We start from the raw sequence: 27,667 nt of genomic DNA on the forward strand, positions 1-27,667 counted from the left end.
TTCTTCCAAGGAGTAAGTGTCTTTTAAGTTCATGGCTGCAGTCACCATCTACAGTGATTTTCAGTTCAGTTCAGTAGCTCAGTCGTGTCCAACTCTTTTTGACCCCATGAATTGCAGAACGCCAGGCCTCCCTGTCCATGATCATCACCCAGAGTTCATCAAGACTCACATCCATCGAGTCAGTGTTGCCATCCAGCCGTCTCATCCTCTGTCATCCCCTTATCTTCCTGCCCCCAATCCCTCCCAGCATCAGAGTCTTTTCCAATGAGTCAACTCTTCCCATGAGGTGGCCAAAGTACTGGAGTTTCAGCTTTAGCATCATTCCTTCCAAAGAAATCCCACAACTGATCTCCTTCAAAATGGACTGGTTGGATCTCCTTGCAGTCCAAGGGACTGTCAATAGTCTTCTCCAGCATCACAGTTCAAAAGCATCAATTCTTCGGTGCTCAGCCTTCTTCACAGTCCAACTCTCACATCCATACATGACCACAGGAAAAACCATAGCCTTGACTAGTCGAAACTTTGTTGGCAAAGTAATGTCTCTGCTTTTGAATATGCTATCTAGGTTGGTCATAACTTTCCTTCCAAGGAGTAAACGTCTTTTAATTTCATGGCTGCAGTCACCATCTGCACTGCTTTTGGAACCTGAAAAAGTAAAGTCTGACACTGTTTCCACTGTTTCCCCATCTATTTCCCATGAAGTGATGGGACTGGATGCCATGATCTTCGTTTTCTGAATGTTGAGCCTTAAGCCAACTTTTTCACTCTCCACTTTCACTTTCATCAAGAGGCTTTTTAGTTCCTCTTCACTTTCTGCCATAAGGGTGCATTCATCTGCATATCTGAGGTTATTGATATTTCTCCCAGCAATCTTGATTCCAGCTTGTGTTTCTTCTAGTCCAGCATTTCTGATGATATACTCTGCATATAAGTTAAATAAGCAGGGTGACAATATACAGCCTTGATGTACTCCTTTTCCTATTTGGAACCAGTCTGTTGTTCCATGCCCAGTTCTAACGGTTGCTTCCTGACCTGCATACAAATTTCTCAAGAAGCAGATCAGGTGGTCTGGTATTCCCATCTCCTTCAGAATTTTCTACAGTTTATTGTGATCCACACAGTCAAAAGCTGTGGCATAGTCAATAAAGCAGAAATAGATGTTTTTCTGGAACTCTCTTGCTTTTTCCATGATCCAGCGGATGTTGGCAATTTGATCTCTGGTTCCTCTGCCGTTTCTAAAACCAGCTTGAATATCTGGAAGTTCATGGTTCACGTATTACTGAAGCCTGGCTTGGAGAATTTTGAGCATTACTTTACTAGCGTGTGAGATGAGTGCAATTGTGTGGTAGTTTGAGCATTCTTTGGCATGGCCTTTCTTTGGGATTGGAATGCAAACTGACCTTTTCCAGTCCTGTGGCCACTGCTGAGTTTTCCAAATTTGCTGGCATATTGAGTGCAGCACTTTCACCGCATCATCTTTCAGGATTTGAAATAGCTCAACTGGAATTCCATCACCTCCACTAGCTTTGTTTGTAGTGATGCTTTCTAAGGCCCTCTTGACTTCACATTGCAGGATGTCTGGCTCTAGTTGAGTGATCACACCATCATGACTATCTGGGTCATGAAGATCTTTTTTGTACAGTTCTTCTGTGTATTCTTGCCACCTCTTCTTAATATCTTCTGCTTCTGTTAGGTCCATTACAATTTCTGTCCTTTATCGAGCCCATCTTTGCATGAAATGTTCCCTTGGTATCTCTAATTTTCTTGAAGAGATCTCTAGTCTTTGCCATTCTGTTCTTTTCCTCTATTTCTTGCATTAATCGCTGAGGAAGGCTTTTTTATGTCTTCTTGCTATTCTTTGGAACTCTGCATTCAGATGCTTATGTCTTTCCTTTTCTCCTTTGCTTTTTGCTTCTCTTCTTTTTACAGCTATTTGTAAGGCTTCCCCAGACAGCCATTTTGCATTTTTGCATTTCTTTTCCATGGGGATGGTCTTGACCCCTGCCTCCTGTACAATGTCACGAACCTCAGTCCAAAGGTTCAACTAGTGCATTTAACAAGCTAGTTGTTTTTAACTGCATATGCAAAAAGAACCGGTTTTGCAGTTGTCAAGAAAAAATTTTATTTTAACCAGCTTTCTCTGGGGTCTAAAGAATATCATGGCCGTCCTGTGTCCAAAAGCCATCTTTCCTTTCTGTAGTCATAGTTTTATACACAAATTATAGATCAAATAGTGCTCAAATTGACTCTGATATCATGGGCAGTTCAGCTGATAAAAATCTTGGATTGTCCCTCTGGTGGGAAGGGAGGTCTTTGTCCCATCAGAAGAATGGGAAGGGTTCAGGGAATTTGCAGGAGTGGGGGAAGCATGGTCCTTCCCGACCCTGAGAAACAGGAAGTTAGAAGGGTAGTTAGAAGGGAATTCTTTAGGATGTTCAGGAGAGGGGGAAGCTTGGTTCCCTCCCCACATGAGAGATAAGCACAGTTAGAAGGGGATTCTTTAGGAAGTTAGGAGAGTTGGGTTTTTTTTTTTTTATTTTTTGCTTTCCATTTAAGCCACATTTAGATTTTTTTTTTCAACTACAATTTTATTTTTAAAGTTTACAAAATTGTATTAGTTTTGCCAAATATCAAAATGAATCCACCACAGGTATACATGTGTTCCCCATCCTGAACCCTCCTCCCTCCTCCCTCCCCATACCATCCCTCTGGGTCGTCCCAGTGCACTAGCCCCAAGCATCCAGTATCATGCATTGAACCCGGACTGGCAACTCGTTTCATACATGATATTTTACATGTTTCAATGCCATTCTCCCAAATCTTCCCACCCTCTCCCTCTCCCACAGAGTCCATAAGACTGTTCTATACATCAGTGTCTCTTTTGCTGTCTCGCACACAGGGTTATTGTTACCATCTTTCTAAATTCCATATATACGCGTTAGTATACTGGATTGGTGTTTTTCTTTCTGGCTTACTTCACTCTGTATAATAGGTTCCAGTTTCATCCACCTCATTAGATCTGATTCAAATGTATTCTTTTTAATGGCTGAGTAATACTCCATTGTGTATATGTACCATAGCTTTCTTATCCATTCATCTGCTGAAAGTTAGGAGAGTTTTTGATCCTTCAGGCTTTTGAATATAGCAGAAAGACCTGGACCAAGGGGAAGCTCAGAATGTTTCCCTAGAGATCATGTGGATATGAAAAGTCGAGTAGGGGTGGCTAGGAAATCCGATCGAGAGAGACAGAGGGGACAGGAGATAGGGGGGCAACAGAGAGACACACGCAGCATGAGTCCCTCAAATCCGGATTCTGACTGAGGGTCATGAAGGACTGAACGTAAGGAAATCCTGAGTCCTTTCCCTCCTCTTGGCAAAAGCTAGTGTGCCATTCAGAGGCCATTTTTGGGGTTCCCCAGTTTGTCCTGGGGCTAGGCCTTTTAGCCGTGTGAAAATGTTCCAGTTTCTGAGAATGTATCCAGGGGTTGAGTCTGAGAGAGGCTCCCAGGATGTACCAGAATTCACTCAGCCTACCTGCCATAAAATGGGGTACTGAGAGTCACCGGCTGACAGAAAGGTGTCCCTTTTGTCCCAGTGAACTCTCCGTGCGACTAATGGCACCAAAATGGCCGACCATCCCAACAGCCACGTCTGACAGTGAGAGGTGACCCCTGAGGACCATGCAGCTAGGGCACTGTGTAACCCGGGCTGAGACAGACAGATTCCCAGGCCAACCGGGTGACACCATTTGGTGATTCCCTGAAACGTGGAAGACACTCTTGGGGTGGCTCACAGGCAACACCTAGGCTCCTGTAAATCAATCTGGACTGAAAGGGGAAAAGGTGAAAGTGACAGGGAAGGAAGGCTGAGGAATACACCTCACAATCCTATTGGGGAGGTGGTGGCCAGGGGACAGTGGCCTCTGCTTTGCCCCAACCGCTATGTGCCTGACAAGGCGGTCGGAAGTTGTCTTGCTGGGGGTGGATGCCCTTGCAGCCTGATCTGTTACATGTCCCCTGTTACATGTCCGCCTTATCCTTGTATGGAAGTCTTCATGTGGCAGGCACCCTAAGGGCTTTTAGGTGCCTGACCCGTGCCCACACAACATCAGTTGGCCTAGTCCTCAATTGCCTTTTGGAGAAGGCAATGGCACCCCACTCCAGTACTGTTGCCTGGAAAATCCCATGGATGGGAGGAGCCTGGTGGGCTGCAGTCCATGGGGTCGCTAAGAGTTGCACACGACTGAGCAACTTCACTTTCACTTTTCACTTTCATGCACTGGAGAAGGAAATGGCAACCCACTCCAGTGTTCTTGCCTGGAGAATCCCAGAGACTGGGGAGCCTGCAGCAGCAGCAGCAGCAGTCCTCAATTAGAAAGAAGAAAAAGGAGAGCCCCTCACCCATTCGGGTGGCAGCTACTGGCATGCACTGAGCAGCAGGGCCTTTGGACACACCAGAGGCTGACACTGATCAGAGCCCCTCAGCTGCTTCTGTTAGGGGAAGCACACTGATTGAGGCTGCCCACCCTGGCCAGGCACCACAGTAACCATTTGCATGAGTTGTTTTATGAAAGGAGATCCTGATGAGGAATCCAGAACTGATAAGCCGCCACCAACCAGAAGAGTTCGGGAAAGGTCGAAAGGAGACACTGCGTGTCCGTCCACTTCCCAGAATCCCTCTTGCTGGCATCCATCTTGGCTGAGTGATGCGTGCACCACCAGGAAAGACTCTGGATTAGAGTGGTGGCCCAAAGGCCACCCAGAAACTAATCCCATCACCATAAAACCCGAGACTGCGAGCCACGCGGCAGAGCTGTTCTCCTGGGTTCCGTTACCCTACTGCTCTCCACCCGGGTGCCCTTTCCCAATAAAATCCCTTGCTTTGTCAGCACATGTGTCTCCTCCAATGATTCATTTCTGAGTGTTAGACAAGAGCCCAGTTTTGGGCCCTGGAAGGGGTCCTCCTTCCTGCAACACTTCCACAGCACTCACCTGTTCACAGGGGGGCCCTATGAGAAAGGAGAAGTGAGGAAGTGGGGAAGAGACCCCGAGTCACCATAAGGGCCACTAAAATTGTCGTGGTCTGGGAGAGGGTTGGAAAAGAATTTCTAGACATGAGACAGAATGAGAGGGAAATAAAGTGTATTAGAATGGAAAATGCTGTTAGAACAGCTGTCCAGCTCAAGGGACAACCAACGTTGAACAGGGGTCCTTAATACTCTTTTATACCCAGGGTACAGGGAGTGGGTTTGGGGGTCTTGTGGGTCATTTGCTGATTGGATAAGGCACGTATACTGGGGGGGGGGGGGGGCAGGGAGAAGAGTAAGGCAAATACCTTCTCCCTGTGTGGGATAGGAGGGGAGACAGGTTATACTGCTCAGGAGGACCTGCAATCCTTTAATAGTTACAGAATGGGGGAGGGAAGGATGATAAGGGTCTGGATTTTCCATTCCTGCATTCCAAGACCCTCCTTGGTCTTACCTGCCCTTTAGTCCTTGGGTCACCACAGAAACCTCCTTTTGATTTGTATAGAGAAGGGGAAAAAAGTCTGACACTTTTAATTTGTTTCCTCCTCCTGGGGACCCTAGACTTCCTGCTCGTTACCCTCTCACTAGAAGGGTGGGATGAGGAGGGAGGTGGGAGGGATGTTCAAGGGGGAGGGGACATGGGTAAACCTACGGCTGATTCATTTTGATGTTTGGTAGAAACCAACACGATACTGTAAAGCAATTATCTTTCAATTAAAAATAAATAAATTCTGAAGAAAGATTGTGATATGTGATGAAAGATGGATTTCATGCAACAACCAGCAACACCAGCTTAGTGGTTAAACCGAGAACTCCAAAGCACTTCTGAAGCCAAACTTGCACCAAAACAAGATCACGACCACTGTTTGGTGGTTTGGTGCCCATCTGATCTACTGAAGCTTTCTGAATCCCGGCAAAATCAGTACATCTGAGAAGTATGCTCAGCAAACTGATGAGATACACTGAAAACTGCAATGCCTACAACCAGCTTTGGTCAACAGAATGGGACCAATTCTTCTCCAGGACAACGCCTTACCACATGTCACACAACCAATGTGCCAAAAGTTGAACCAATTGGGCTACAAAGTTTTGCTTCATCCGCCATGTTCACCTGACCTCTCACCAGTTTACTGATTCTTCAATCGTTTCAACCACTTTTTGCAAGGAAAATGCTTCCACAACCAGCAGGAGGCAGAAAATGCTTTTTTCCCAAGATCTTGTTGGATCCTAAAGCATGGACCTTTATGCTACAGAAAAAAGTTAACTTACTTCACAAGGGCAAAAATGTATTGACTGTAAAGGTGGCTATTTTGATTAATAAAGATGTGTTTGCACCCAGTTATGTGAATTAAAATCCACAATCCAAAACCACAATTAGTTTTTCACCAAACTAAATAATATGAAAAATTAAAGTAGGTTATTGGTTTGTTTAATTGTAATAATTCCTTATATTCTGAATATTATACTCTTATCAGACATAACATTTGCAAGTATTTTTCCCATCCCACAGGTTGCCTTTCCACACTTTTATTTAAGTCTTTAATGCACACATTTTTAATTTTGATGGAGTCCCATGTATCTATTTTACTTTTGTTTCAAATACTTTTGGAGTCATATCCAAGAAACCATTGCAAAATTTAAGGTCATTAAGCTTTACTTAGGAGTTTAAGAGGCTTAGGTCACACATTTAGGATTTTAATCCATTTTAAGTTAGTTTGTGTTCATGATGCAAGGTTAAGTGACTGAACAGCCAGTTTCCCAAAGCCATTTGTTGAAAGGGCTGTCTTTTCCCCAGGGAGATGTCCTGGCACATTTGTTTTCAATCATTTGATTACATCCACGAAGGCTCATTTCTGGGCTCTCTGTTCTGCACCACTGTTCTATAAGTCTGTCTTTGTGCCAGTACCACACTGCTTTGATTATTGTAGATTTGTAATATGTTTTCAGATTTAGAAGTCTGAGATGTCCAACTTTGTCTTCAAGATTGTTTTAGTTGTTCAGTCTTTCCTGAGAATCCATATGAATTTTTAAATGTGCTTTTCATTTTCTGCAAAAAATAAAGTTGCGATATCGATAAGGATTACATTGAACCTTAGATCACAGTAGGTGATATTAACAGCTTCCAACTCATCCACATAGGATATCTTTCGCTTTTTTAATTACTTGTAATTTCTTTCAACTATGGCTTCTAGTTTTACATTTGTCTCTTTGGTTGAGTCATTAGTAGTTTGTTTTTTTTTTTTTTTTAATAAGTTCACTTTATTAATTCCTTTTCACACAGTTCATTGACCATGCATAGTAATGCTGCTGATTTTAATGTATTAATTTTGTATATTGACAAATTGGTAAATTTGCTATTTCTAATAGATTTTTAATGAATTTTTAGGGTTTTGTATATATAAGCTGGAATCAAGATTGCCGGGAGAAATATCAATAACCTCAGATACGCAGATGACACCACCCTTATGGCAGAAAGTGAAGAGGAGCTAAAAAGCCTCTTGATGAAAGTGAAAGAGGAGAGTGAAAAAGTTGGCTTAAAGCTCAACATTCAGAAAACGAAGATCATGTCATCTGGTCCCATCACTTCCTGGGAAATAGATGGGGAAACAGTAGAAACAGTGTCAGACTTTAATTTCAGGCGCTCCAAAATCACTGCAGATGGTGACTGAAGCCATGAAATTAAAAGACACTTACTCCTTGGAAAGAAACTTATGTCCAACCTAGATAGCATATTGAAAAGCAGAGATATTACTTTGCCAACAAAGGTCCGTCTAGTCAGGGCTATGGTTTTTCCAATGGTCATGTATGGATGTGGGAGTTGGACTGTGAAGAAAGCTGAGCACCAAAGAATTGATGCTTTTGAACTGTGGTGTTGGAAAAGACTCTTGAGAGTCCCTTGAACTGCAGGGAGATCAAACCAGTCAATCCTAAAGGAAATCAGTCCTGAATATTCATTGGAGGGACTGATGCTGAAGCTGAAGCTCCAATACTTTGGCCACCTCATGCAAAGACTGACTCATTGGAAAAGACCCTGATGCTGTGAGGGATTGGGGGCAGGAGGAGAAGGGGATGACAGAGGATGAGATGGCTGGATGGCATCACCAACTCGATGGACATGAGTCTGGGTGAACTCCGGGAGTTGGTGATGGACAGGGAGACCTGTAATGCTGCGATTCATGGGTTTGCAAAGAGTCAGACACAACTGAGGGACTGAACTGCCTGACTGTCTGACTGATATATATTATAACATCATATGTAAACAGAGATATTTTAAATTCTTTGTCAATTTGGATCTCTTTTATATCTTTTTTCGTGATTAATTGCTGAAGCCAAGATTTCCAGTGAATAGAAGTGGGAAGAGCAGGCATCCTTACTTTGTTCCTAATCTTATAGGAAAATCTTATATGTATCTCACACACACACACACACACACACATATATGTGTATATATATATATATATATATATCATGGACTTTCCTGTTGGGTCAGATGGTAAAGAATCCACCTGCAATACAGAAAACCTGGGTTCAATCTTTGGGTTAGGAAGATCCCCTGGAGGAGGGCTTGGCAACCCACTCCAGTATTCTTGCCTGGGGAATCCCATGGACAGAGGAGTCTGGCGGGCTGCAAGCCATGGGTTCGCAAAGAGTCAGACATGATGAGTGAATAAGCACAGCTCATATATATATCAATGTTTACATTCATACATAAACCACATTGTTCATATATTTATATATATATATATATAATTGCTTACATTCATATACATGATGAAAACGTGTTGATTTTTATCAAATTTTAACTGTATTAATTGAGACGATCCTGGACTTTTCCTGCCATCATTCTCTTAATGTACTGTATTATATTCTTTGAATTCCAAAGCATCACATGCCTTTATAATATTTATTTACATTTACTCAGTAATACTATTCTCTCTCCCCTCATATGTTTATTTATTGCACACACAAATTTGTTGTCATTAGGAGTTTTATTATAGAAGTGAAAATAAACATTGTCTAGTTGTATCACCTTGACCCAAATTACACACAGGAAAATGTCCCTGATGACTTCCACATATATTTAACCATTTCTCTTGACCCTACCCAAATGCAGGACCTTGCCATCTCCCGTTAAGCAATGATAAGCATTGACTGAAAGGCCTTAACTTTCAAGAAGCAATGACTCCTGCCTCCACTTGGCCTCTTTACAGCCCACCTTCACCACCATCACAAAAGAGAATTGCTTGAGAAATAACTACAATAGGTGGGCAAGTTTCCACGTGGTGCGATTGATGTCACTGGCACAAGTTTTGCTTCAGTGGCTCAGGTCTGACAAACGGTGTGTCTCATCCAGGAGCCAGCTCAGTGGTCTGATGTGAATCTGGCGGCTCCGTTTGGGTCAGATGTTTCCCTGGCTCCTGCTCCATCACACCAAGGGTATGGGTGACATTGTCATTAGAGACGGTCACCCAGACCTCCAGGCACGTATTCACCTCCCTAGTCTCAGAATGGAATACATAGGTCTCTCTATTTGTGCTAATATCTTTTATTTATGAATATATAAAAACATTATACAGTGAAATTCACTCCTGAAACTCACCACTACACAGATCAAGACAAAGAAACTTTCCTAAATTCCATTTCTTGTACTCCAGAGTTAACTACTCTCATGACTCTAAAATCAATGCTATAAATTCAAGGGAAAAAACTGAATGTAAAAGAAGGTGCACCATGTCAAAGAATATGTAGAGGACTTTGAGGAGGAAGAGAGAGAGATGTCTTAAATCATTCCACTTAGTGCAACAATTGAAACTGAAGTTTCAGCAAATGTCTAATAGAAAATAAGAAAGAAAACCCAAATGACCAGAAATACGTTGAAAAAGTTACTAGAACACATTGGCAACTGGGAAATACAAATTAAAACAAAACAGCACAGATTTAGCACACACAGAAAAATGAGGATATATGAAAACTAAGACTCATGCATTGCTGATAGCACTCCATTGGTATAATCTTTTTGAGAGGAAAATTGCTCAGATACATATAAACATCAATTTACGTGACGTGATTGCTCACCAAGAAAAGTGAAAGGCAAGAATGATTTACAGCAAAAAAAAAAAAACCAAAAAACAAACAAACAAGAAACCCAACCTCCTGTTCCCATAGATGTTATGTATGTAGTCCATTTAGATTTTTGAAGAACTAGAACAGAAAAGAGAGATTGGCGTGGACAATCCTCTGTGCCCACCATGTTAGACAAGACCTTGGTAACAGTGCGCCTTATACACCAACAGTCCCCTGAAACCAGGACAACTTGAAAGGGAAGGCTTTTATCTCTACAACTGAGTAGAGTAACTGGATGACAAAACGGAATAATGATGGAAGAAAAGGAGGCTCCATTATGTAAGATTAATGTTGAAATTAATGAGGTTTAGAAAAAACATGTCTTTATACACTTTAGAGGTGGAAAAATGTACATTGCATAATATTCATTATTGAAAAACCAAATAAAAAGTAAGTAATATAAATGTCTCTCTAAAGAAGATTCTACAACTAATTCAGTTATGTTTTCATGTTTAAAGCAACTGAAATAAGTGATGGAGAAGATGGAAGGGTTGGGCAAGATGATAAAGATCCATGCAGATACACTTTGACATAGAGCGGAGAGGTGATACACCCCAGGGAGAGTGGGAGAGCTGGGAGAGTGAAGGTTTTTGCCGACCTTGCCAGGTGAAAGGAGACCCTCTCTGATCTCCTCTGAGAGTCACCAGAGTCATCGTAACTGGTTAACACAAAGCGGGTGACTTACAGCCATAGGAATTTATTTTCTCATAAGCTTGAAGGATAGATGTCCAAAGTCAAGTTGTCAGCAGGGGCTGCTGCCCTTGAAAGCTTTAGACAAATATTCTTCCTTGCCTCTTCCTGGGGGCTCCTGGCAACGCTGATGTTCCTTCCCCTGTTCGTGCGTCACTCCAACGTCTGTCCCATCTTTACATGCCCTTTGACCTTGTGTCTTTGTGCCTTTTCCTCTTCTTCGATGGACACCGGTTATTGAATTTAGGACCCACCTAATCCAGCATGACATCTTTCTAACTAATTCACTTGGAAAGACCTTATTTCCAAGTAAGGCCACATCCTGAGTTTCTGGGTGCTCATTTCTGGAGGCAGACACTATTCACATAACTACACTGATGCTGTGTCTGATTCGGGGGAGTGTATATTCCGCAGCTGCCGAGTGTAGTGCTGCGTCTGTGCCACGCAGGTCCATAGAGCTTCCACTTTGAAACAGTGTAACACATGACAGCAATGCTTTGGTTCATTTCATCAACTACTGAGAAAAATGTGATAATATAATCATGATTTGGATGTTTACATCTCTTCTCTTGTTTTTACTTCATATATTTTAAATTTTCATAATTTGTACAAACTTAAATTTTTCACATCATCCAGCTTGGACATTTTCATTTTGAACATCCCTGTATAATATGCAAACTTTTCCCTGAAATCTACTTTGTCTAATAATTACTGAGCCACAAGAGCCTCATTTTCCTAAGGATATTCATAACACAACTTTCTCCAACTTTTTACTATAAAACTTTCTATGTGTTTCTAGTAACCATATACAACATTTATAATTTGGTTTTGGATGTCTGCCCAGGGTGAAAATATTTTGTTTTAACATATGTTCACTCAATCTGCATTGAAAGAAGAGCCACCTTATGACCGAGAAAGGGCTGTGCTTATTCACCAGGCACAGAGTCCTGCACATCACTCTTGGTCATGCCAACACACCAGGATGAAACAGGAAGGAAGGGCTGTGGGCCAGAAGGTCACAGCTGCAGCCCTGGGGAGGCCTTTCCAAGGAAGACCACTGGGTTCCTCTGAATTGCCTTGCTTCTTGCTAAATGGGCCTCAGTAATTCAGAATGATTTCAGGGAGTCACTCCTAACTGTCCTGTTCTGGGCTGAGAGGTATCAGAGGAAGCTTGGCCACAGGACTACATCTCTCTGGGACCCTGGGAATAGGAAGCCCCAGTGCACTCAGAGGCAAGTCTCACCTAATTGGCCACTTGAGGCCACAAATCCCAGCTGTGCCAAGTGGAGAGCATCTTCCCAGCAGAGGGACCCGAAGATGCAGGTGCCGTGAGTACCAGCTGGCTGAGGGGACAGACACAGAGGAGCAGGTGAGCTGAGTCCACCCCCACCTTCTGCTTTTACCAGGACCTAAGAGTTTCCTGCAGAAGGCCCTTGGAGCACCTGACCTCCCTCTCACTGTGACCTATGTGCTTTCTGCTGCGCCCTCCCCACCCTCACTTCCCTGCACAGGAGGCCAGAGCTGAACAGGGTGGAGGGCCCTCAGTGCCACATCATTATCGTCAGCACAGACCTGGGTCAGGAGTCCCGTCCTCCCCGGGAGCACATGTCCTGGGTGAGCCACGCCCCTCCTGACATCACAGGAGCACCGCGGGCATCACTCAGCAGGGCGTGGTCAGCATCACTGACAAGTGAGTCCTGGGGGCCTGGACCTGGACATATCACTGCCCACTTCCCAACTGCACTGGGCAGGGTCAGTCAGGGCAGCAGGTCTGAACATTAACAATGTAGAAATAATCAGGAGGTCCCAAATAAACATGGGCTTAAATCCAGTGGCCTGAGACCTTGCATTTCTGACCAGCTCTAGGTAATGATATTGTCATAGGGCCTCAGACTGCATTTGCCTAACTAAATGTACAAGGGAAAGGACACAGGACCCAGTCAATAAATACAGAGGCTTGCAGACAACACTGGATTCTTCTGCTTCACAGGGGAAGGTACATACCAAGTTTAATCACAGGTTTACTGAAGCGACCACAGCCCCACTGCAGTATCTCAGTAGCCAATGGAATGTGTGAGTTTATTTTCAAAAACCATCTTGCTTGCCAGAAGAAAATGCAAATTGCTTCTCATGTGCTTCACTAGGCATCCTAGGGGTCACTGTTCTCAGGACCCAAGGCTCCTGAAGTGCACAAATTTCCCTGGGAAACAGAATAGAACATGAAGTTGGGAACCACAGGGAACATAAAAGCAAGAAAGCAGGCCTGGGATGGTGGAGGAAAGATGGTCACTCTGGTCACAGTGGCTCTATTGTGTGTATGAATAGGAGGTACACAGAGATAGACATAAAAAAGCTTAATTTCAGTTCAGTCACTCAGTCGTGTCTGACTGCTTTTGACCCATGGACCGCAGCACGCCTGGCCTCCCTGTTCCATTACCAACTCCCGGAGTTCACTCAAACTCGTGTCTGTCGAATCAGTGATGCCATCCTCTGTCGTCCCCTTCTCCTCCTGCCTTCAATCTTTCCCAGCATCAGGGTCTTTTCGAATGAGTCAGTTCTTCGCATCAAGTGCCCAAAGTGTTGGAGTTTCAGCTTCAACATCAGTCCTTTCAATGAATATTAAGAACTGATTTCCTTTAGGATTGAGTGGTTGGATCTCCTTGCAGTCCAAGCGACTCTCAAGAGTCTTCTTCAACACCACAGTTCAAAAGCATCAATTCTTCAGTGCTCAGCTTTCTTTATAGCCCAACACTCACATCCATACCTGACTACAGGAAAAACCATAGCCTTGACTAGATGGACCTCTGTTGGCAAAGTAATGTCTCTGCTTTCAAATATGCTGTCTAGGTTAGTCATAGCTTTTCTTCCCAGGATCAAGCATCTTTTAATTTCATGGCTACAGTCACCATCTGCAGTGATTTTGGAGCCCCCCAAATAAAGTTTGCCAGTGTTTCCACTGTTTCTCCATCTATTTGCCATGAAGTGATGGGATCGGATGCCCTGACATTAGTTTTATGAACGTTGAGTTTTAAGTCAGCTTTTCACTCTTCTCCTTCACTTTCATCAAGAGGCTCTTTGGTTCTTCATTTTTGGCCATAAGGGTGTTGTCATCTGCATATCTGAGGTTCTTGATATTTCTCCTGACAATCTTGATTCCAGCTTGTGCTTCATACAGCACAGTATTTCTCATGATGTACTCTGCATATAAGTTAAATAAGCAGGGTGACAATATACAGCCATGATGTACTCCTTTCCCAATTTGGAACCAGTCTGTTGTTCCATGTCTGGTTCTAACTGTTGTTTCTGACTTGCATACAGAATTCTCAGGAGCCAGGTCAGGTTGTTTGGTATTCCCATCTCTTGAAGAATTTTCCACAGTTTGGTGTGATCCACACAGTCAAAGGCTTTGGCTTAGTCAATAAAGCAGAAGTAGATGTTTTTCTGTAACTCTCTTGCTTTTCAATGATCCAACAGAGGTTGGCAATTTGATCTCTGGTTCCTCTGCCTTTTCTAAATCCAGCTTAAGCATCTGCAAGTTCATGGTTCACATACTCTTGAAGCCTGGCTTGGAGAATTTGGAGCATTGCTTTGCTAGCATGTGAGATGAGTGCATTGTGTGGTAGTTTGAACATTCTTTGGCATTACCTTTCTTTGGGATTGGAGTGAAACTGACCTTTTCCAGTCCTGTAGCCACTGCTGAGTTTTCCACATTTCTTGGCATATTGAGTGCAGCACATTCACAGTATCATCTTTTAGGATTTAAATAGCTCAACTGGAATTCCATCACCTGCACTAGCTTTATTCATAGTGATGCTTCCTAAGGCTCACTTGACTTTGCATTCCAGGGTGTCTGTCTCTAGGTCAGTGATTACACCATCGTGGTTATCTGGGTCATGAAGATCTTTTTTGTATAGTCCTGTGTATTCTTGCCACCTCTTCTTAATAGCTTCTGCCTCTGTTAGATCCATACCATTTCTGTTCTTTATTGTGGCCATCTTTGCATAAAATATTCCCTTGGTATCGCCAATTTTGTTGAAGGGATCTCAATCTTTCCCATTCTGTTGTTTTCCTCTATTTCTCTGCATTGATCATTGGGGAAGCTTTCTTATCTCTCCTTGCTATTCTTGAACTCTGAATTCAAATGGACATATCTTTCCTTTTCTCCTTTGCCTTTAGCTTCTCTTCTTTTCTCAGCTATTTGTAAGGCCTCCTCTGACAACCATGTTGCCTTTTTGCATTTCTTTTTCTTGGGGATGGTCTTCATCACTGCCTCCTGTACAATGTCATGAACCTCCTCCCATAGTTCTTCAGGCACTCTGTCTGTCAGATCGAATCCCTTGAATCTATTTGTCACTACTACTGTATAATCATAAGGGATTCAAGTCTTACCTGAATGGTCTAGTGGTCTTCCCTACTTTCTTCAAATTTAGTCTGAATTTGGCAATAAGGAGTGCAGGATCTGAGCCACACTCAGCTGCCAGTCTTGTTTTTGCTGACTGTTTGGAGCTTCTTCATCTTCAGCTGCAAAGAATATAATCAACATGATTTCAGTACTGACCATCTGGTGATGTCCATGTATAGAGCCTTCTCTTATATTGCTGGAAGAGGGTGTTTGCTATGACCAGTATGTTCTCTTGGCAACACTCTGTTAGGGTTTACCATGCTTCATTTTGTACTCCAAGGCCAAATTTGCCTGTTACTCCAGGTATTTCTTGACTTCCTACTTTTGCACTCCAGGTCCCTATAATGAAAAGGACATCGTTCTGGGTGTTAATTCTAGAAGGTCTTGTAGGTCTTCATAGAACCATTCAACTTCAGCTTCTTTAGCATTACTGGTTGGGGCATAGACTTGGATAACTGTTATATTCAATGGTTTGCCTTGGGAATGAAGAGAGATCGTTGTCACTTTTGAGATTGTACCCAAGTAGTGCATTTCAGACTCTTTCGTTGACTAGGAGGGTGACCCCACTTCTTCTAAGGGATTCCTGCCCACAGCAGTAGATACAACGGTCACCTGAGTTTAATTCACTCATTCCAGTCCAGCAAAACTCAGCTGAGACTAATGTGAATGTGTGCACAGGACAGGGATGGGAGGACAGCCAAGGAGTGGGCAGCCGAGGTGTGTAGGGCATCCCACCAACTGCACTCCGACCACCAGCTCCTAACCCATGTCACAATGCCGGGGCGTCCCTAGCAAACTCTGACGCTCTGCTGTCCTGTGGGGGTTGGAGTCAGGCCAGCCAGGAGAGGAAAGATGGGCAACCCATTCTTTCTCCTGTGTGCTCTATTGTTGGAGAGCATGAACTCTCTCAGACCACCTTCTAAGAGAACTGCAGGCTGAGCGAGTGTGGTGGTCGTCGCTCCTCCACAGGCCCCACTGACCACATAGCTGCTGCCTGTACACCCTGACTCCTGGGGAGGGCGCTCCCTCTGAGGCGGCCAGCCCTGTGATCCTGCAGCTCGCACCTCTAAAGAATGAAACTGCTCTAAAATCGGCTCTGCTCTCCCACTGATGCTCCTCTTAGGCCTGGGAGGCACTGTGGTGTGCACCTTCCCTCTTCACTCCTCCCTTGTTAGGCTGCATCTCCCCTGACCTCCCCTCTGGGTATCACACAGCTGATGCCCATGTCCCATGTGAGTGTCGAGTTCAGCCCTGGTCTGGCTGTGACAGGCACAGGAAGCAGCGTTCAGATGGAGGACCCAGTCACTGAGACAGACGTGACCGTAATGTGGCTCCCACGGCTCCAAGCAATCACCCCACAGGGTGTGCAGAGGAGCCAGGGGCATGGAAGTCAGGATGAGCGAGGACATGCCACACGCTGACTGTGTCACAACCCCTGACATGCTGATTTTCAGGCCATGGAGGTGGACTTTCTCCTCTCTAGGAATCGGCTGACATCTGGACATTACAAGAAAGAACCCTTAGATTCTCAAGGATGCAGAGAGCTCAGCTGAGGTTGCCATCAAGAAAATATCTCAGAGACAAAGATGCTAAGTTAGGTCTCTAGTTCTGCAGGAGAGAAAGGCGTAGCTCCACACAAGCCTGGTGAGGGTTGGTCCCTTACCTGCTCCCAGCCTGTCCCAGGATAGAGCTATCACTGGGTCATGTCCTGATGGCATGAAGTATGTAACAATTTCTGAAATTTAAGAATAAGTAAATAAAGCGTGGGAGGTGCAGGATTTGATACCTGAGTAAGTGCAGAAATAGCACAGCTCAAGAGCATCCCTGTGGGGAGGGAGAGCATGTCCTTGAAAGCAAGGACAGGGAGATGTAAGCCGCCCTTACACAGTAAAGTCTCAGCTTGGCACGACCCCTTGAGTCTTTTCTCATAGTAAATGCCCCGTCTCCCACAGGGTGAGTGCTCCAAGCACACTTGGTAATGAGTAAATCAGAGGAAATGGTTATGCTTCAGATCAGCTAGTATTTATCAGGAAGAAGAGTGGTATCTAGTTGCCCTGCAGTTGGGCACTGAAGGGTGTCTGTTCTCCAAGAGAGGATGACTTTGTGACCCTGACCTGCTCCCTCTCACTGCCTCCCACTGGCTCCTAACTCTCTGTCCTGTGTCACCAGCTCAGGGCCATGTCACCCCAAGGAAATGGAAACCTCTCAGTGATGCCTCTGCAGGAGTTTGTGCTGGATGGATTTGCGGGTGGTCTGCAGACTCAGTCCCTGCTCTTTGCTCTGTTCCTGGCCCTGTACGTGGTGGCCGTCCTGGGGAACCTCACCATGATCATGATCATCACCCTGGATGCCAGTCTGCACTCCCCAATGTACTTCTTCCTCAAGAACCTCTCCTTTGTGGACCTGTGTTACTTGTCTGTCATCTACCCCAAGGCCCTGGCAAACACCGTATCTTCCTCCAAGGTCATCACGTTTGAGGGATGTATCATTCAGTTTTTCTTTTTCTCTCTAATGGGAGCCACTGAGGCATTCCTCTTGGCCGTGATGGCCTATGACCGCTTCGTGGCCATCTGCAGCCCCTTGCACTATCCCATCTCCATGTGCCCCTCGATCTGTGCCCGCCTGGTGCTGGGCTGCTACTGCGGGGGCTGCCTCAACTCCATCCTGCAGGCCAGCTTCACATTCACTCTCCCATTCTGCAGCTCCAACCACATCGACCACTTCTTCTGTGATGTGCCGCCTCTGCTCAAGCTTGCCTGTGCTGACACTACGATCAATGAGCTGGTCATGTTTGGCATTTGTGGCCTCATCATTGTGGGCACCACACTCGTGGTCCTCACCTCCTATGGCTACATCACAGTGGCCATCCTGAGGATGCGCTCAGGAGGAGGGAGACACAAGCTCTTCTCCACCTGTGGCTCCCACATGACAGCCGTGTGCCTCTTTTATGGGACCCTTTTTGTCATGTATGCCCAGCCGGGAGCTGTGCAGTCCATGGAGCAGGGCAAGGTGGTCTCTGTCTTCTACACCCTGGTCATCCCGATGCTCAACCCCCTCATCTACAGTCTGAGAAACAAGGACGTGAAGGATGCTCTGTGGAGACTGGGGCAGAGACACACAGCCACATGAAGGAGGGTGGACAGAGAGACAGTGTCCTGAGGGCTGGACAAGAGGACTTGAGGGGAGTCACTAGGTTTAATATGAAGAATTTATTCCTCATTCTTGTAATTCATTTTTTCAATTCATTCTTTCCTCCATTTTATTTAGGCCTTCTTGGAAGAATATCATGGACCTCAAACTGCAAGAGATGGAAAATGAATAAGGCATTTTCTTTGCCAACATAAAATTAATATCTTTAAAAGGTCAGACTCTAATCTGGAAGTTTGAGTAATACAGTGGGCAGAGTGATCAGCAGAGAGTCTTTGACTGAGAATATATTTCCAAATTCAGCATCCTCCAGTGAAGATATTGTTGTTGTTGTTCAGCAGATAAGTTGTGTCAATTCCTGTGACCCTGTGAACATAGCACGCCAGACTTCCCTTTCCTGTGCTATATCCTTGAGCTTGCTCAAACGCATATCCATTAAGTTGGTGATGCCATCCAGCCATCCTATCCTCTGTCACACCCTTCTGCTCCTGTGCTCAATCTTTCCCAGCATCATGGTCTTTTCCAATGAGTCAGCTCTTTGCATCAGGTGGCCAAAATATTGGAGCTTCAGCTTCAGCATCATTTCTTCCAATGACTATTCAGAGTTGATTTCCTTTAGGGTACACTGGTTGGGTCTCCTTGCTCTCCAGTGAAGGTATGAAACTAGACAAACTCTGATGTTTTTCCCTTCGTTTCATTGTTGAGTCCATGTAAATATGTGCTCAGTGATCTCCTTTGAACCACCTAGTAGGGAGGTTCTAGGACACTCAGCCCGGCCCCTTCCTTGGTGATAGCCTGGGTCACCACAGCCAATTAGGGGGGTTTGGAAGACCATGCTTCCCCTCAATCCTGAGCAGGCTGTCCTTCCCCTCCCCCTTCTGTTCACTGAAGCCACCACCCAACACGGCAGCAGGAAGCACCTGCGCTCCTGCTTCAGACGTTCCTAGTGCTCCCTGTCCTGGGTTTCTCCCCTCAGACAGCAGCTGGGAGCCCCAGGGAGTCAACGTGGATGTCTGATACCCAAAGTTCACCATCCAACCTGACAAGTGATACTGTCCTGACTACTTGTGACCCTAAGAAATGGGACCTTGTCAGCACAGACATCTCTGAATAAGGATGGAGGTCCTGGTGCTGCTGCAGAGAGCAGGGGGTGGAGAGAGAAGGGGCAGTTTCCTGGCAGAAGCACAGCTCCTTGGCCCTCTGTCCCACACTCCCTGGGGCAGCTGGATCGTCTGCCTTGACCTCCCTATTCAGAGCTCCAGGCCCCTGCTCCGTGGACCCAACACACAGTCTGCACTCAGATCCCTATGGTGTCTCCCTGTGGTAGAGTCATCCAGTCCCATGGTCTGCCGGGGACCAGCCCCGGCTGATCCAGGGTATTCGAAGGGGAGACGGCGTCGGCGACCTATTCAAATGGTAATTAGAGATATAAAGAGTAATAGAATGAGGATAGCTCAGTAGGAAAATTCAGTGGAGAAAAGAGGCTGAGTAGCTTGGTTTACGCGGAAAATCAATATAACCCGTGACACCAGGTTAGCTCTGACCACAGAGGCCACAGGCGCCCTCTCGAATAGAGGAAGGTGCCCCACCTTAGACACCTTCTCAAGTGGGTCTTAGAAGCCCAGGCAAAATAAGTGGTCGCAGAGGATATCCACGCTCCAGATGGAGACTTCAGCCGGAAGTTAAAGGAAAGAATGACATGGGGAGACCAAGCGTTGGTGAGCAAGGCCCGTAGCTTTATTTTCAACAGGGGTTTTTATACCCTAAGTTACATATAGAGGATAATAGGGGATGCAAAATCAGCAGTCTTTGATTCTTATCAAAAACCAGGGTTTCTTTCCTGCAAATTTATCGTATACAAATGGTTTAGGTGATTTACATCATCTTCTGGCCAGAAGGCCTATTAACATTTTATGACTCTTGACAAGGACTTATCAACAAAGACTTATTTTCTCTAAGAGTAATTATTTTAAGGTTTGGCACCATCTTCCAAAGATAAAATTGCATTCCTATAGGGTGGATGTGTAATGGGTTTACAACAAAGGAAAGAATTTATTACCTTAAGGGTCTAAAGTTACTAACACCAAGGCCACTACTTATTTTTTCTACATATCAACTATTAATCAATACATATTCAAGGATACAATTCAGGGGATGTGAAAACTTGGCAACAATCATTGGCTCATCAATGAAATCCTTTACTAGTTTATTCTGACAGTTTCTAACTCTCTGAGAGGCTCTAAGCTATTTGAATATCTTAAGCTTCCCATGCCTCTCGAGGCTGGGAGACTGTAAACAATCGTATACATAGGTGTAGGAGCCCGGGTAAACTTGTCAGGCGAGTTAGAGAGCCATCTGAGGGGTTTGGATTTAAACACTCCTAATTGCCTAGGAACTTTATTAATTGGAGCTGTAAGTTAACTCTTTGACAGAGAGAGCGAGATGGTGGTAGGGGACAGCCCCCAGTAAAGTCAGAGGTGAGAGCACAAAGCAATAAAGTAGGCAGACTCTGGTTTTGGGGGGGGAAATGCTCGAGAATATCCGGGCGGACTCCTGAGGCTCGATCCCGCCTTTGCCTATGCCGAGCCTCCTTCCTCATGACCTTTGTCACGAGCGGAATGCCTCACCGGCTCCCGGCAATGGTCACTCCCAGGAGGTGGTCCTGTGGACACAGGGCTAGTCTCTTCCCTGTAGGGCCAGTAGGGATGTGCCCTCCTGTCTGATCGCAGGCTCTCCATCTCCCTGCTGTCTCTGCTCAGGAGACTCTGGCAAGCAGCCAAAACCCAAGTCATCAGATTTCTGCTCACCATTCCTCAATAGGAACCTACTCCAATGTCTCTGCTGGACTCTGGTAGTATTGTCTCATCTTTGGGCTCCAAAATCAGTTCTAAGTCTGCTGTAGATTACTGTATTCATCTGATGACTTTTATTCTTTGAGGAGTTTTCCCAAAATAACATGCCTTCTTATAGTGCCATGCTGCGATGCTGTTCTCTTTCCCTGCCTTCCTTTCTTCCTCTTTTTTCTCCACCTCCTCCTCATTTCCTCCCCTTCCTTCCTTCCTTCCTTTCTCCTTCTCCCCTCACTTTATTTTTGTCATTCCAAGGAATATCTTACTATAAATTTCTAAAGAAAAAGAAAAATCCCAATCTTTTGTATGCAAGTGTAGAGTTCTCATCATTATGTAAATTTTAATGGTACAAGCAGTCAGGAATCTATGGTTCTCAGTAGAACATTAATTTTCACTTTCAAACAAATCAGGAAAATTGAGTCCAGTGTTACACGGAATGGAAATTGTTCTATAGTCTGGAAGAGAATTATTTTTAAAACCCTACAGGTTGGCTTTACCTCTCTGTAAAACTATATTTCAGATCGCAGTGAATATCTCTATACAGTGTGAGAAGTGGTTTACTTGGTTGTTCATCCCATACTATGCTTTGCAAGCTACTGGCAGACACTAGATTCTCAGTCCACATCTAACGCCAGAGTATAAGTTGAGTTCAGTGTCAGTTAGTCACTGAATTCCAAAATATACATGATACAGCTCGTTTCTTTATTGTGCTTAAGTGGACAATAAACACATTACATTTGAAGACCATATTGTAGTTTTGATGCTGATATTTTGGTGACCTTTAGAAGTTTATACCTTTTAAAAGCAAAATAATAATAAAAATAATAACTTTTGTTGTATTTTGAGTGTAGTTAAGTCCTATTGTTTAGTCGCTATTCAGGTGTTGTTGTTTAGTCACTAAGTCTCTCTGATGCTTTTGCAACCCCATGGACTGTGGCTCGCCAGGCTCCTATGTCCATGGAATTTCCCATGCAAGAATTCTGGAATGGGCTGCCATTTCCTCCTCCAGGGCATCCTCCCAACTGTAGAGTTCAGTAGTGTCTGGCATATTCAGCTTGTGTGTATCAGATCTCCAGAACTTTCCATTTTGCAAACCTGGACTCCATCCCCCTAAATAACAACTCCCCATTTCCTCCTTACCTCCACCACTGGCAGCCGCCATTCTTCTTCTGTCTCTACGAATGGGACTTCTTCAGATGCCCCAGGTAAGTAAAACGTAAAGCATTGGTCTTTGGCATCTGGTTGTTACACTTAGCGTAGTCTCCTTAAGACTTACCCATGTTGCTGCATGTGACAGGATTTCTATCCTCTTTAAGGCTGAATAGTATTCCATCACATGTGTATGCAACTTTTTGTTTATCTCTTCACCCACCAAGGGACACTTGGGTTGCCTCCACCTTTTGGCATGCAAATATCTCTTAGAAAGACTGCTGTTTTGTTCTTTATCTTATTTTTTTCTACATACCCAGATATTTGATTGCATAATATTGGAATTCTTTTTTAATTTTAGGAAGAACGCTATACTACTTTTCGTAGTGGCTGTACCATTTTTATGCCTACCAAAAGGGCAAAAGTGTTGCAATTTCTCCACATAACAGTCAGCATATGTTCTTCTCCTTTCTCTTTCATGTCAGCCATTATGATGATTGTGAGTATAATCTCTTTGTTGTTTTTAATATTTCCCTATGATTATCGATTTGGAGCATTTTCTTATATGTTTGTTGGCAATTTGTAGGTTATCTCTAGAGAAATATCTTTAAGTAACATGAAAATTTTAATTTAGGTTATTGGTTCATTTAATGGTAGTAATTCCTGATGTATTCTGAATATCATCCTCTTATCAGACATAACATTTTAAACATGTTCTTCCAGATCACAGGTTGCCTTTCCATACTGCTACCTAAGTCTTTAATGCACACATTGTTAGTTTGATGTAGTCACATGTGTCTACTTTCCCTTTTTTTTTTTCATATGATGTTGGTGTCATATCCAAAAAATCATTGTTAAATTTAAGGTTATTGAGTTTTTCTCAGATGTTCTCTTCCAGGAGTTTAAGAGACTTAGGTCATACATTTAGGTTTTTAATCCATATTAAGTTAGTATTTGTTCATGAAGCAAGGTAAGGGCCCACATTAGGCTTTTTCACATAAGCAGCCAGTTTTCCAATGCTGTTTGTTGAAGGGGCTGTCTTTCCCCTGTGAGTCATCTTGGCACACTTGTTGACCATTTGACTAAATTGATGAAGCTTCATTTCTGAGCTCTGTATTCTGCTCCATTGCTCTACAATCTGCCTTTGTGCCAATACTATTCTGTTCTGATTACTGTAGATTTGTATTATGTTTCCAAGGTGAGAAGGCTGAGAGCCTTTCAGTTGGTGCTGAGTGGCTCTTCAGATCATGTCTGGCAGTTCCATAGATCATAACAAGAGAGAACATGGTGACCACGACCCAGAGGGAGTGGACCCACTGGTGTCATCGAGAGCAACTGGAATGAGGCTGTTGATAACATCGATAATATGAACTTAAAGGAATGTCTTATTTGGGGCACCTGTGCTTATGCTTTTGAGAAATCATGAGTTATTCAGCAGAGCTATTATTCCACGTATTAAGGAGTATGATGTGATTATCAAGCTCAGTCAGGTACTGGCAAGACAGCTACACTTGCTCAATGGTTGGAGACTGAGTTCCAGGAGACCCAAGCACAATATTGGCCCCTGCCAGACAACTGGCTTGACAGATACAAAAAGTAATTCTGGCACTTAGAGACTACGTGGGAGCAACTTGTCATGTCTGCATTGGTGTAGCCAATGTTCTAAATAAAATGCAAAACTGCAGGCAGAAGCACCAATGTTGTTTTTGGCACACGTGGGAGAGTTTCTGATGTGTTAAACAATTACCTTTTTCCAAAATGGGTCAAAATGCTTGTTCTGGGTGAAGCAGATAAAATACTGAGCTGAGGGTTTAAGGATTAAATCTACGAGATTTTTCCAAAAATTAAATACAAATATTCACGTGATGTTGTTTTCTGCCACAAGGCCCACAGCTGTGTTGGAAGTGACCAAAATTCATGAGAAACCCAATTCAAATTCTGGTGAAAAAGGAATAATTGACCCTTGAAGGTTTTCCAGGGGTCATGTATGGATGTGAGAATTGGACTGTGAAGAAAGCTCAGCGCCAAAGAATTGATGCTTTTGAACTGTGGTGTTGGAGAATACTCTTGAGAGTCCCTTGGACTGCAAGGAGATCCAACCAGTCCATCCTAAAGGAGACCAGTCCTGGGTGTTCATTGGAAGGACTGATGCTGAAGCTGAAATTCCAATACTTTGGCCACCTCATGCGAAGAGTTGACTCATTGGAAAAGACCCTGATGCTGGGAGGGATTGGGGGCAGGAGGAGAAGGGGGCGACAGAGGATGAGATGGCTGGATGGCATCACTGACTCGATGGACATGAGTTTGAGTGAACTCCGGGAGTTGGTGATGGACAGGGAGGCTTGGTGTGCTGGGATTCATGGGGTCTCAAAGAGTCGGGCACGACTGAGTGACTGAACTGAACTGAACTGAAGGAAGCAAACAATTTTATATTAATGTTGAGAGAGAGAAATGAAAGTTGGACATACTTTTGTGACTTGTATGAGACACTAACGATTACAGAGGCCATTATTTTTCTCAACACAAGGCACAAAGTAGACTGACTCATAGAGAAAATGCATGGCAGGGACTTCATAGTTTCTTCTGTGCATGGTGACATAAATCACAAGGAAAGAGTTGTAATCATGAGGGAACTCCGATCAGGATCAAGTTGTGTTCTGATCTCTTATTGACTTGCTGGGTTGTGCGACTGATATACAATAAGGGTCACTGATTATAAACTATGATCTACCTACCAATCATGAAAATGATGTTCACAGAAGTGGCAGATGGGGCCTATTTGGGAGGAAAAGTGTGGCTATAAACTTTGCTACTGAAGAAGACAAGAAGATTCTTTATGACTTTGAGACTTTCTACAATACTACAGTGGAGCAAATACTGATGAATGTGGCTGACCTCATTTAATTCCTGGGATGAGACAGTTTGGGATGCCGTGCTCACTATCACAACGTGCATTATGCTTCTTTCTCTGCGAATATTTGAATCTTGTCTCAGTGCTCATAATGAATCAGAAATAACAGATTTTCATAGCTAAGTGCCATTAGTCATGAGTTCTTGTAAGGAAAGTCATTAGCTTTATCTTCTTTAGAGTGAGACTGTTGGGGTTGGGTGTAAAAGACAGGATCTTTAAAAATCTTTCTTTCTAATGAGCTATCACTTGACACCAGTCTGAATGGCCATTATCCAAAGAATCCACAAGCAAAAAATCCTGGAAAAGCTGTGGAGAAATAGGAATACTATTGCACTGTTGGTGGGAATGTAAATAGATACAGTGACTATGGAAGTCAGTATGGAGATTGCTTAAAATCTAGGAATAGATGTACACATGTCCCCTCCCTCTTCAACTTCCCACTTATGGCTAATTCATGTTAGTGTATGGCCGAAATCAAGCCAATATTGTAAAGCAATCATCAATCAATTAAAAATAAATATATTTTTTAAAAAAGAAAATTAAAAAGAACTAGAAACAAAACTGCCGTATGTCCAGTAATCCAACTACTAGGCATATACCCTGAGGAAACTAAAATAAAAAAGATGCACTTACCCCAATGTTCATTGAACCACTATTTACAATAGCTAGGCTATGGAAACAACCTGGATGTCCATAGACAGATGAATGGATAAAGACGCTGTGGTACATATACACGATGGAATATTACTCAGCCATGAAAAGGAACACATTGGAGTCCGTTCTAATGAGGTGGATGAACCTCGAGTGTATGATACAGAGTGAAGTAAGTCAGAAAGAGAAAAACAAGTGTTGTATGTTACTGCATATATGCGGAACCTAAAGAATGTGGTACTGATAAACCTAGTTGCAGGGCAGCAGTGGAGGTGCAGACATAGAGGACAGACTTACGGACATGCACAGGAGGAGGAGAGAGGGGGCGGGACGAATAAAGAGTGTCATGGAAACGCATACATCACCACATAAAAAACAGTTCGCCAGTGGGAATCGGCTGTATGACTCGGAACTCAAACCGGGCTCTGTAACAAGCTAGAGGGGTGGGGTGGGGTGGGAGGTGAGAGGGCGGTTCAAGAAGGAGGAGACATGTGTATACTTATGGCATTCACATTAATGTATGGCAGAAACCAACACAATGTTGTAAAGCAATTATCCTTCAACTAAAAATACATAAATTTCTTTGAAAAGTCTGGGACTTCCAACTTTGCTTTCAAGATTGTTTTGACTATTGATCTTTCTTGAGACTCCATACGAATTTTAAACTGTACTTTTCATTTTCTGCAAAACATAACTGTGATTTTGAAAGTGTGACATTGAAGCTTAGATCACACTGGGTAATTTTGTTCTCTTCCAACTCAAGCACATGGATTATCTTTCATTTTTAAGGTTGTCTTTAATTTCTTTCAGCTATTTCAGCAGTCCAAGCGACTCTCAAGGGCCTTTTCCAACACCACGGTTCAGAAGCATCAATTCTTCGGTGCTTAGCTATCTTTATGGTCCAACTCTCACACCTGTACATGACTACTGGAAAAGCCGTAGCTTTGACTATACGATCCTTTGTCAGCAAAGTGATGTCTCTGCTTTTTAATATGCTGTCTAGGTTTGTCATAGCTTTTCTTCCAAGGAGCAAACATCTTTCAACTTCAAGGCTGCAGTCACCACCTGCAGTGATTTTGGAGCCCAAGAAAATAACTTCTGTCACTGTTTTCATTGTTTCCCCATCTATTTGCCATGAAGTGATGGGACCAGACGCCATAGTCTTTGTTTTTTGACTGTTGACCTTTAAGCCAGCTTTTTCACTCTCCTTTTTACCTTCATCAAGAGGCTCTTTAATTCCTCTACAATTTCTCCCATAAGGGTGGTGTCAGCTGCATATCTGAGGTTATCCCAGTTTTCCCAGCAATCTTGATTCCAGCTTGTGATTCATCAAGTCTGGCATTTCCCATGATATATTCTGCATAGAAGTTGACACCAACTGTGAAGTTCTGGGGATGAGGCCCAGCAATCAGATTTACCGAGCCTGCCAGGTGATTCTAATGCAGTCGCTCACTGTTCTACCATAGCAAAACGGTCAGGACAGGGCTAACCTCCTCCTCTTAAGAGTCCAGAAGAGTGGATTTCACCACTTTTCAAAAAGTTAAAAAAAAAAAAAAAAAGAAGTTAAATAAGCAGGGTGACAATACACAGCTTTGACGTACTCTTTTCCCAATTTGGAACCAGTCTGTTGTTCCATGTCCTGTTCTATCTGTTGCTTCTTGACCTGGATGCAGGTTTTTTTGGAGGCATTTCTTTAAGAATTCCCATCTTTCTAAAAA

General features: G+C 43.7%; 1 protein-coding gene and 1 pseudogene across 1 annotated transcript; both read left to right on the forward strand.

Annotated features, from left to right (window-relative positions):
• Positions 1 to 17,420: 17,420 nt before the first annotated feature.
• OR9S39 (olfactory receptor family 9 subfamily S member 39) lies at positions 17,421 to 18,371 on the forward strand. The gene has a single exon (NM_001390198.1). The coding sequence runs from the start codon at positions 17,421 to 17,423 to the stop codon at positions 18,369 to 18,371; it is 951 nt and encodes a 316-aa protein (NP_001377127.1).
• Positions 18,372 to 23,634: 5,263 nt separating this feature from the next.
• Positions 23,635 to 25,292, forward strand: LOC100141012 (eukaryotic initiation factor 4A-II-like; annotated as a pseudogene).
• Positions 25,293 to 27,667: the final 2,375 nt, after the last annotated feature.

This window comes from Bos taurus, chromosome 3 (assembly GCF_002263795.3).
Source record: "Bos taurus isolate L1 Dominette 01449 registration number 42190680 breed Hereford chromosome 3, ARS-UCD2.0, whole genome shotgun sequence".
Lineage (NCBI taxonomy): Eukaryota > Metazoa > Chordata > Mammalia > Artiodactyla > Bovidae > Bos > Bos taurus.